Source organism: Mirounga angustirostris, unplaced genomic scaffold (genome assembly GCF_029215605.1).
Source record: "Mirounga angustirostris isolate CCGP_5_RB_7025 unplaced genomic scaffold, mMirAng1.0.hap1 SCAF_1, whole genome shotgun sequence".
Lineage (NCBI taxonomy): Eukaryota > Metazoa > Chordata > Mammalia > Carnivora > Phocidae > Mirounga > Mirounga angustirostris.
Genome location: NW_026991709.1, coordinates 186082440 through 186094465, shown reverse-complemented (window position 1 = coordinate 186094465; position 12026 = coordinate 186082440). Strand labels below are relative to the sequence as shown.

Below are 12026 nucleotides of genomic sequence, written 5' to 3'. Positions count from 1 at the left end.
TTTACCAGCAATTTCTTGATTTGGAGTGCTCTTAATTTCCTCTTAATCTCTGGGTTAGAGTTTGCAGCCATGATTTGGGGACATTTACTGGAATGTAAAGGAACATCACTGAGGAAGCTTTGTCATTTCATCTGCATATAATCATTTGTGTAGCTACTCTGATGCTCGGCTCCATGGAGGGCATAAACTCTGAGAGGGTGTAGTCTAAAGGGGTTGGAGCCTTCCCTTTAAAAAAGACAATGACCACTTAGGCAATGTTTCTCCAAAGGTAGTCTCTGGACAAACCTGCATCAGTATCTCCTGGTGTACTTGTAAAACATACAGATTCCTTGGCCTCATGCCAGACCTACTGCATCAGAATCTTCTGGATGGTGTCCTGGGATGTGGATTTTAAATAGCACCCAGTAAGGTGGTTCAGGCCCATACTTGGAGAACACCATCTCATTGCATAGGAACACTTAAGTCTCCAGCACAGAAACACCCTGCAACTGCCTCATTCTTTCCACGCCTGTGGGGGTGGGCAGCCTCCAGCCACATCTATAATGATGTTAGCCCCAGTCCTTAAAAATGGGAATCACTGCTTGGGTTCAAAATCCCTCTGAGGATGTCCTTTGTCCCGGGCTAGTAGGAAGTCCATTTACAATCTATCTGTTGGTTCCTCCAAGGTAATAGCACTAAAAGGAAATCTCACTTAGGGAGAATTTTAATAGCACTGCATGACAGCCAAAATTATAGACTCTGTGTGCTTGTCTGTGTGTGTGGTGGAGGGGAGACCTGGGGGTGGGAGGGGAGATGATTCTGAGGAGACTGGTGTTGGATGTGTTCTCTTCCTCTTAGGTTTTTCAAACTATTTTCCCTGTATTAAATCTAACGAAATTCATAACTGTGTTGGAAATTATATGTTGCAAACTCTTTATAAAAACACCTCCCAAGACCTAACGTCCGAGTAGAGAGGAATAAACATTCAGTAAGTCACTCGGGTAGACATGCTGCTTCTGTGTGGTTTGTGCATTGGGCTCTACAGAGCATGCTCCGGTGCTGCCTGGGAGGCCAGGCCAACTCACAGGGGATTCCAAGACAGGTTGCTGTGCCCAGTGAGAAGCACTGAAGGGGGAGAACCTTGCATCATCTTGCCCTGCCTCTTTTAATGCATTTTTGTCTGTTTATAACACGCTCTCTTTAGAGGGGACATCAGCTGTTTTTGCCCGTCCAGCACCCATTTCTCTTTCTGGTAATGGCATCCTGATTTTGCACTGGAGACAGCCCAGTGGGACTGTGAGTCAAAGTGCCTTGGCCTGCCCCTGCTAAAAGCTGGGTGTGTGACCCAAGCTGAACCAATCTCTCTCTCATATTTGGCCCTCAAGTGGAGATGCAAGGATAGAAAATGGTCAGAGCCAATCTTGTCTTCTGACCACATCGATGACTGGCCGTGGTTCCCTCCGCCTGGATTTCTGGAACCTACTCTGAGTCCTGTAGTAAGGATGGGTCATTCAGCTTTTTCAACAATCCTATAAACTATCTCAAGAGCCTTCTAATACATTATTATTAATACCTTAATTAGCTTGGGTCTGTTTCTGCTGTTTGCATATATAAAGCACTCTTAACAGACACCCTTCTGGAAGTGAGAGACCAGGCCTCATAGTTCTTCTCTATGACCTACCAATGTGCGCCACACAAAGTAGGGGCTCAATAAATGTTGGTCAGTTGATAGTTTGAGAAAATATATCTCAGGATGAAATGTCCTCCTTTGCCTACCCATGGATTATTTGGGGGGTTGGGCAAAATTCCAAAGTTTTCCTCGGGCTCATTTATTCTAAGGCTTTGTTGTACCCCATAGCAATCATGAAAGCAAAGATGACCTCTTGCTTATAGCCAGAGAGATGCATTTTTCCTTAGTGGCACAGCAGAAACTTGACTAGATCTACAGAAAGTCTAGTCTTAGAAGGTTAGAGTTGGTAGAACTTTTAACGCCATTAGACCTAAGAAGCAGTTGCTTTATAGTGAGGTTTTAGAATTGGAATTGCCCTAAATACCAGTCAGTGCTTATAGTTAACACAGTAACCCAATGAACACCTTTAGTCACTAAACTACAAGTTGACTTGCTTTGTGGCATCTTCCAGAATACAGCATATATTAATTTTCTATATGCTTTGGTGGAACTTGGAAATTGAAAAGGGGCAATGGCAAATTTCCTTGTAAATGGAAAAATCCTGGTACAAGAAGCAAATGAACCAAATTTTAAAAAGTCAGGGGAGATTCTCAAGGACAAGTATCACTATTTCTGGAAATTTTTTCTTAAATAGACAAGATAGCAAATGTACTATTTATATATTACTCATGTATTATTAATATGAATATCTGCACCTCCCTCTGTATCTATATATAGATAGATGTTCCTTGCTGCATGGTTAATAATAGTCCCAACTGGGGAAGCCCATAAGTCTTCAGAAAGGAAAATTCTACAGGTAGTTGAGCCAGAGCTATATATGCAATCATGGAAAAGTGTCTATAGTGATTTATGTTAAAAAAAAAACAAAACAAAACAAAAAGTGAGCTGCAGGACAACACAAAGAGTTTAATTATACAGTAAAAAAAAGAGTCTATCTGGAAAGATACATTCCAGACTGTTAAACATAGTTATAGGAGGTTAGTTAAGACTTCTGGAAGCTCCATGCATCAATAAGAGTGGAGTGCGCCCCCACAGGGAATTCAATATCAAAATACTACACAGTAAAATAGATGTCAAAAGTCTAAGTAAATTCTGACTTTTCTCATAATGAGTATCTTAGTGCCTTTAGAAATAGCAAATTCTTCTAAAGCAGTGTCAGTGTTCCTAGTGCTCTAACCGGGCACGTGTTTGCTTCCTCCCTGGGGACCTCCATCCCGGCAGTGCGGCAGTCCACTTCTCCTACTTATCTTATGTGCTCCTGTATTCTTAGACTTTTAAAAGAATGAGCCATTAATTTTGAAAAATTTAAGTGATATAGAAATAGGGAAAAGGAGCACAAGGGAGTGCTGTGGGGACCAGAAATGTTCTACGTCCCTCTGCATGGTGGTTAGTTACATGCTTATACATGTATAAAAATTCACTAAGCCAAATGCTTGAGCAGTGTGTGCTTGAGGTAAGTTATACCTCAAATAAAAAACATTAATTACTCCTATCAAATCTTTAATACTGATGGCTCTTAGACGGACAGAGTTGAAGAGTTACCTGAACCAGTACAAAAAACCTTTTCTTCCATCTCTTCCAGACATTCTTACCAATGGCCCATAAATACCTAAGGAAAAGGAAAAAGACGAGAGTTGCATTAATGCTTGAGTGACTGCACTGTTTAATTCATTTGACCATGAAGTTTGGTACTCATAAACAAGGAAATGCATGCAGCTCAGAAACAGAAAGCAGATTTGGAACCTGTGTGATTGAGAAGGAACAGCCCACAAGTTTCACTTCCATTTATAGAAGGAATTGTGGCCCCTCATCACACTTGACTTAGATTCCTTGATTGATTCCAGAAAGCACCTTGGAAAATGTTACATTGTGACTTAATTTTTGTATGTGCTAAAAGTCTATTAGATCCGGAAACTCCTGCCAGGTGCTGCACAGGGAGGAAAAAGAATGCTAAATCCTACAACTATTACTCCTTTGCCTCTTTCAAGTCTCAGTCAGGAATCCCCCTCCATCCCCTTCCCCCAGGGACTTTCTTTTTCTGTAATTCTGTCAAATGCAGGTATATTATAGGGAGGAAGTTTGGAGTCAACATAGAAAGTCCTCCCTATACCTCTCCCCCTTTTCCAAATGCTCCTATGTTGATGGAAATTAATCTTGATATAGACAAATGAAATAAAAGGAGAATTAAGAACCACAGAGGCACAACTCTAAGCTATCTGGAGATTTTATGAGCAGTGTCACTTCATTCATGAATTACTCCATCGGCCTTGTGGATTGCTGCCCGCCCACTGGTGCTGATCAAGGAAGTGAGGTTTTCAGGCTCTACTGGACCAAGTGAGGAGAGATCTGGTCATCCTCAAAAACATTCAAATACTTGAGGTCCAAAACTGGCTTTATCTGCTATAAAAACCAACTGGACAACATCCAAATTCTCACTTCACCTGGAATCAGAATTTCTGCTTTGGAACATAAAGAAGAATGCACCTAATTAAAATTTATACTGTTTGACAAATTTCAGGGGCTCTTAGAACTGACTGGTGGCCAAAATCTGCTCAGACCTTTAAGCCAGAAACCCAGGAGTCAACCTGGGTCCCTCTGTTTCTTCATCCTTTTTCCTTAATTACCAAGTGCAGTTGAGATATATATATTTACCTCCTGCAAAGTTCTCCACTCTGCTTAGTCTCTCCCCTTCATACCTTCACTATTTCAGTCCCAGCCCCAGTTTTGCTTCCATAGACAACTGTAGAGGGAACTCTTTTTCTTTTTTTTTTTAAAAGATTTTATTTATTTATTTGACAGAGAGAGACACAGAGAGAGAGGGAACACAAGCAGGGGGAGTGGGAGAGGCAGAAGCAGGCTTCCTGCTGAGTAGGGAGCCCGATGCGGGGCCGATCCCAGTACCCTGGGATCATGACCTGAGATGAAGGCAGACACTTAACAACTGAGCCACCCAGGCACCTTGTAGAGGAAACTCTTAATGGGTGTCAGGGACACCCAGAATGATGTTCATCCTCCTCCTGGCTGTGACATGCATCCTACCATCTGCAAATGCGATCATGACTTTCCCTGCTGAAACTCCTTCCGTGGCTCACCCCTGTTTACATGAAGGGAGCCTCAAACTGTGGCCACTCACATTCCGCTTTGCCAATTTATCTTAGATCTGTCCACCTATTCTATGGTTTACTTGACATTTTCCTTTAAAATGACTTATTTAACATGAATAAATTTATTTTGAAAGAAAACTTTATATTTTAGCCTTGATACACTACATATTATGCCTTCTCCCAGCATCTTATGTTCAAACTCACATTCTTCCTAAGTTTAAATCCCTACCTTGATGTCATCACCTCCTGGGCCCTGCTGATAATTCTTCTGTTACAATGATCACACTGCTATAATTTATTTGTTTTTATATTTATTGTTCCTCCTGGACTGTGAGTGAACTCCTCGAGGGAAGGAACCTTATTCCTTCTTTCTAAATTCTCGTTTCTAAATTCCTAGCACAGAACCTTGTTGTTCTTTTTAAATTCCTGGTAAAGTTCTTGATATGTATGCAGTAGGGAGTCAGTGTATAGTTGTTATATTTCATTTGGTTTTGAATGCCATGCTCTTGGGGAACCAGAGCATCCTTTATAAAGGTTTCTGATGGGATTTTAAAACACTGCATAAAGACATGCAATCCATCACCAAGTTCTCTGAATTTTCTTTCCAACATATATCCCAATTCTTTTTTTTTTTAAGATTTTATTTATTTATTTGACAGAAAGAGAGACAGTGAGAGAGGGAACACAAGCAGGGGGAGTGGGAAAGGGAGAAGCAGGCTTCCCGCCGAGCAGGGAGCCCGATGCAAGGCTCGATCCCAGTACCCTGGGATCATGACCTGAGCTGAAGGCAGACGCCTAATGACTGAGGCACCCAGGCGCCCCAAAATATATCCCAATTCTTTCCATCCCCACTGCTACTCCCCAGTCAAGCCTCCATGATGTCCACCTGGGCCATGGCAACAGGCTCCTAACTAGTCTCCCTGCTTCACTCTTGTCCCTACTCCACTCACGACACAGCAGACAGAGTGACCTTTAAATGGGTAAATCGGATCATTAATACACTCATTCTAAATCAGGATGGGAAACTGTGGAAGGATTTCAAGCAGGGCAGAGACACAATTATATTTCTATTTAAGATGATCCCCATGGCTGCTGGGTGGAGGAGGCATTGTGGATGAAAGGGGCAAGAGAGAATGCAAGGAGATCAGCAAGGTCACGGGTGCAGTGGTGCAGGTGGGAGAGAGAGGATGCTGTCTGGACTGGGACAGAGACCATGGCAGTGGTTGGACGGCTGGTAAGTGCATCAGCCCTGAGGTCAACCTGGTCAGCTCCACTGTTGTGTGGATTACCCAGCTGTAATCCACTGTCCTGGACAGTGCTCTCCACCTTCTTGAAATAATCTATTAACATATTCATGGCAGAAATTGACCTTCAATGGGAGGCGTGGCCAGGGCTACTGAGAGAGGGTTGATATTGTCTTCCAGTTCTAGTTGGGATGGTTGCTCTGAGATGCTGGGCAAGGTGCTTAACCTCCTGGTGTCCTAGAAAACAGGTTAGGGCCAGCAATGGTTCTTCTCAAACAGGGTCACTGTGGGGATTAAGTGAGATGATTCTTGTGGAGTATAAGCACAAGGCACAGTAGAAAGTAGATGCACAATAAATGCCAGCCTTATTTTAAACTATCTCTGGGTACAGAGGAAAGCATATCATTACTAGTAGTAAATAATAGCTAAATATGTGAAAAGAAATCTCCCTGGACATATAGACATAGAAAAATAGATGAAACAAAAATCAAATGAAGAAAGTGGGTGAAAAATTTTGTATTTGTACTAATGACTGGCAAGGTTGTCACAGTCTCATATTTTTCTGGAGTTACATCTGGCAGCTACTACCCATTATGTCTTTCCCCTTAACTTGAACCCATGTAGAGAGATTCAGAACAGTGAACACAGTAGAACACTACATCTGAAGTTTATAGTTTTAATTGATGGGAATGAAACCAGGAAAAGGAATGCATGAAAACCCACAGAATGTAACTCATACTGAAGCATTAATTCTCCCTTCAGAATAAAAATCCTAGCTACTGCTTGACCACATTTTACTACTGTGCTGTGCCAGGCCCTTTGCTTGAATTTATTGTATCTACCTGGAGGGGGTAAGGCCTTGAATCTGGAACCATGTTGCCTAGCTGTGTGTGAGACCTTCAGTAAGTTACTAGATGTATCTCTGCCTCAGCCTTTCATCTGTGCAATGGGCATAATAATAGTAGCTACTTCAAGGACTGTTGGGAGGATTAAATAGTTAATGGAATCTACAGTGCTCAGAACAACACCTGACACAAAGTAAACACTTACTAGCTACTTCATGACATCACTATTCCTATTTTACAGTTGAGGAACCTGAAGTTGCAGGAACCCGCTCAGGGTTCTGCAGCTGGTGAAAGACGCAGCCAGAATGAAAACTTGGAACAGCCAGGTTCCAGAATACCCCTTCCATGCTGCTATTCTTCCTCCCATTTTAGATGATGACAAACTTTGGTGTCTTTACCGAAATGAGAACACGAATCATTCTTCCAGTTGAACTTTTCCAGTGAAAGGCTTCTGAATGGGAAAGCTGAGTGGGATCAGAGAAAAATCAACAATTCTCCTTTGCAAAATATCAGTTGGTTTGTGTGAAGGAGGGGCTTTCCCTCAGAGGTTTTCCTCAGAATTTATTGCTAATTTGGCACATACCAGAAGGTGTCAAAACCAAGAAAAACTGAGGGCTGCACTGTATCATTTCTGTCTAGTCAGCTCCGGCTCTGTGTTCTCTGAGGTTGAAATGCGCTCAGTAGACAGAATGAGAAGTACCTGGAGCAGATGGGAGCTCTGTCCCTGCAGACATCCAGGTGGCTTTCCCCTCCAGCTCCTCACACTACAGACAGATCTATCTGCATGGGCATGAGTGGCCTTCAACTCTCTCTTCAGGCCATCAGGATTGTGGAAATTTGGATTTACAAGTAGATAAATCATCATTCTAGTGTTGTGAGTAGAAGTTTAACCTAGTGGTTATATCTTAGGCTCAGGGTGGAAAAACCTATGTGGGAATTTTGGCCCTGCCATCAGCCATCCTTTGGCTTGGCTGTCTTGTGCCTCAGTTTCCTCAGCTGCAAAATGGGGATAGTGTGTGAATTTGTTGTGAGGACTGATGGAGAGCATGCATGGCCAGGGTTTAGCACAGACTGGCACACAGGAAGTGCTTCATTACATTAGGCCATATTGTTGCTTGGCGTTATCCTTAGTAGTAGCAGCAACAGAGGTAGAAATAGTAGTTCTAGTACAAAGAGCACTTAACCACCAACTTTGCAAAGGATTCATCTTTGGATTCTTTATTTGAACTTTGGTTTGGCTTTGGGGTGCACATCTACTGGGAAATAAAGCAAAGTACATGTGTCTGGGTTTGGAACTCCAAGCCACATTTTGCTTTGTGATTCTAACATATCCTTGCTTGTAATATTTTTGTAAAACCTATGCCAGCAGGTCATTGACATCCCTGTCATTCGCTGGGGGCATTTTTGTTAGATGAGATCCCAGAGTGAACTATGAAGGACTAAACAGAGAAGAGAAAGATGCTCTTGGGTCTCCCATGGCCCCCTGGCTTCAGCATCCCTCTGCCCTGGGGCTCCTTGGCAGGACAATACCCATGGTGATGCTTGTAACTTGTCATATGTATAAAAAAAAATGGGATGGTCTTCCTTCATCTGACGTTTGTGAATGTTAATGAATTAGTCAGCTCTATTTATTAAGTATCTTCTGTGCTTAGCATGAGGTGTGCGCATGGTGGGTGCTCCCTAGCTATTCATGGGGAAATTTTTTATTGTATGTCTTCTCCCAGGATGGATGAGTACCTAGTGCAGAGAGAAGAGTACGTGCTCCCCTCAGGGTGTCTACCAGAATCAACTTGCCCCTGGACACCGTACAAAGGGGTAAGGTTGGTTGAGAGGGACATGGAAACCGGGGATAGTTTAAAGTTTCAACTTGGGGGGCTGTGGAGCCAGAAGTCACCGAAAAGCCTAGAAAATGAGGAGTTGGTGCCATTCTGGTTTGGTGGAGATGAAGTTCAGCCCTAAGGGAGGAGGGGGCTGCATTTGTTTTCCTCTTTGTCCCTGTGCTGCCATTGCACCTAGCCCATCACAAGTGGTAATGAGGCCGGGCCTTTTAAAAACATTTTCTTTTCTGCTAGAAATTCTTCATGTGAATTTCTTTTAGAAGAGCAGTCACACTGAGACAAAACCAAGATTCCCACTGGGAGGCATCCCTCCCCTCCTGCGAGAGTGAATGAGAACATGGAGGGTGCTAAGACTCCAGATGCCTCAGGCTTCTTGCAGCAGCCCAGCAGGAAAGAAGCATGGGCTGGGGAGAAGCACAATAAATTAATGAAAGCAAACAATGGTGACAATAGTCTCCACCACCAACTCTTATGTAGCTGTAGCCCTAACCATGTATCAGCCCCTGTTCTAAATGCTTTACATGTATTAACTCATTTAATTCTCACAGCAACCTTATGAGGCAAAACTATCATGACTTCCATTTTATGCTGAGCAAAATGAGATTCACAGAGGTTAAGCAACTTGCCTACAGCTGGTAAGTGGTTAGTGCCAAGGACTACATCCTAGGCGATTGCCTAGTTGGCACTTATAGACAATAATACAAAAAAGAAGATAAAACAGAATCATAAAAGTATTCAATTAGTCTAAAAGAACGCAAAAAAAAGGAAAAGAGAACAAAGATCAGATGGAACAAACAGAAAACAAAAAGCAAGGTGACAAATAGCAATTTAATTTAAACCTAACTATATCAATAATCACATTAAATATAAATAGGTTAAATATCCCAATTCAAAGGCAGAGATCTTCAGATTGGATTTAAAAGGCTAGAGCTAATTCCATGCTGCCTACAAGAAATGCACTTTAACTCTAAAGGCATAAGTTAAAAACAGTAGGATGGAAGGAATTTACCATGCTAACATTTGCCATTTATTTTTTTTTAAACTTTTTTTTTTTTAAAGATTTTATATATTTATTTATTCATGAGAGACAGAGCGAGAGAGAGAAGCAGAGGGAGAAGCAGGCTCCCAAGGAGCAGGAAGCCCAATGCGGGACTCGATCCCAGGACCCTGGGATCATGACCTGAGCCGAAGGCAAACGCTTAACCGTCTGAGCCACCCAGGCGCCCCTAACATTTGCCATTTAAAAAGCTGGAGTGGCTGTATTACTGTCACACAAAGTAAATTTCAGGGCAAAGAATATTACTAGGGATAAAGAAGAACATTTCATAATAATAAAGGGGTCAATTCATCAAGAAGACATAATAACCTTAAATGTTTATGCATCTAAGAATAGAGCTTTGGGCGCCTGGGTGGCTCAGTTGGTTAAGTGACTGCCTTCGGCTCAGGTCATGATCCTGGAGTCCCGGGATCGAGTCCCGCATTGGGCTCCCTGCTCGGCAGGGAGTCTGCTTCTCCCTCTCCCACTCCCCATTTGTGTTCCCTCTCTCGCTGTGTCTTTCTCTGTCAAATAAATAAATAAAATCTTAAAAAAAAAAAAAGAATAGAGCTTCAAAATAAATGAGACAAACATGGACAGAATTGTAAGAAGAAACAAACAAATCTGTAATGATAGTCAGAGATTACGATACTTCTCTCTCAATAATTGCTAGGAAGTCCTTAAGTTTTTGGATGATTTCAACAATACTACCAACCAACTTAATTTAATTGACATTTATAGAAAATAAGCCAACAAGGGAGAGAAAATGGAATCCTAAAACTATTCAATTAGGTCAGTAGTAGTAGTCTTGTTTGAGAGTCTGTGCCAATCTGAGTGGTGTTTTAGAGATTTGCAGGGAGGAGAGAGAAGTGTGATAGTTTTGAAGAACAAGAGGTCTAGAGTAGTGGCACAGCTAAGAACATGGAAGAGGAGAGGGGATTTTTAAGAAGCATGGCTGAGACTTATAAACTGTATCCCCTTCAAGTTTCGTTGAAGCATAACAGGGAAATCAGATTTGCTGTAAATTACTCTGGGTTGGTGTACTGTGGTTCATTAACTGAATCCAGAGTGGACTCACGGGAGCTCTGTATTTCATTCAAGTTTTGGGTCCTTTGTTAGAATAACACAATTCTAGACCCAGCTCCAATGTATAATCTCATTTGGGCAAGTCTGTTCACCACTCCACATCTGTTTCCCTATGTGTAAAGTGGGATTCATTCATTCACTTATTCATTTACACACGAATAGGCTAATTTATTAGACTTTTACTACATGGCAGGCCCTGTAAGAGCTACTTTGAACAAGGGATACAAATGTCCCTGGTGACAAGGAACTCACAGTCCAAGGGGGAAGAGAGATGACAAACCAATAAATAAAGAAATATGTGATGTGTGAGATGATGATAAGTGCTCTCCTGAAAATAAAGCAGAGTAAGAGAAAGAGAGAGGACACACGTGGGCTAGGAAAGGAAGGCATTTTGATATGGTACAGAGACATGCAGAAATCAGGTGAGCCATGTAGAAAGCTGGGTGGAGAAGAAGAGGCATCCAAGGCAGAGGGAAGAGTGGGGACAAGGGCCCTGAGGTGCAGGTGCACTTGGAGTCTTTGGGGAAGAACAAGGAGGCCAATGTGGCTGGAGGAGTGATCAAGGTCAGGTAGGCAGTGGAGTCTTATAGCCATGGTAACAACAATGGGTTATACTCTGAGATGGGGGATCATTAGAGGTTTTCCAGCATTGGAGTGGCATGATCTAACTTGTGTGTTAAAAAAATTACTCTTGCTTCATGGTGGGAAACAGACTACAGGGAAGCAAGGACAGCAGTAGGGGGCCTGCTTACAGAGTAAGGGCACACATGAAGGGGAAGAGGGATGGAAGCTTGGATCCAAATGGTGATACAGTGGTGATGAGGAGAGGCTGAACTCTAGGTTTATCTTGAAGGTGCAGTGAACAGAATTTGCTGATGGATGAGATGAAGAGCAAAAGCAAAAGAGAAATGTCCAAGATGACCCCAAGGTTCTTGGTCTGAGCAACTGGGTGAAGGAAGAGGCCATGTATTAATATGGGAGGATAATGATACCTAGTCCCTGTGAGGCTATTTCAAGGATAAAATGAGAAAGTGCATGTGAATACACTTGCTGAGCTTGAAAACACCATTCGGATGTAAAATATGAAAAATTACTCTCCGAGGACTTGCTCCTTGTCAATAGGCCCAGATCCTAATGTCTTAAGGCCAGAAAGTAGTGTTGACTTTCTCAATAACATTTTTCTGTTCAGTAAGGAAAGTTATTC

General features: G+C 42.3%; 1 protein-coding gene across 7 annotated transcripts in view; it reads right to left on the bottom strand.

Moving 5' to 3' along the window:
- The window catches only part of CADPS (calcium dependent secretion activator), a 484463-nt gene that overhangs the window by 163621 nt on the left and 308816 nt on the right, over nucleotides 1-12026 (bottom strand). For all 7 annotated transcript variants that reach the window (XM_064576385.1, XM_064576381.1, XM_064576395.1 and 4 more), the window contains one exon: nucleotides 3212-3278. In XM_064576385.1, the coding sequence (XP_064432455.1) occupies nucleotides 3212-3278 (67 nt within the window). The remainder of the gene's footprint in view (nucleotides 1-3211; nucleotides 3279-12026) is intronic.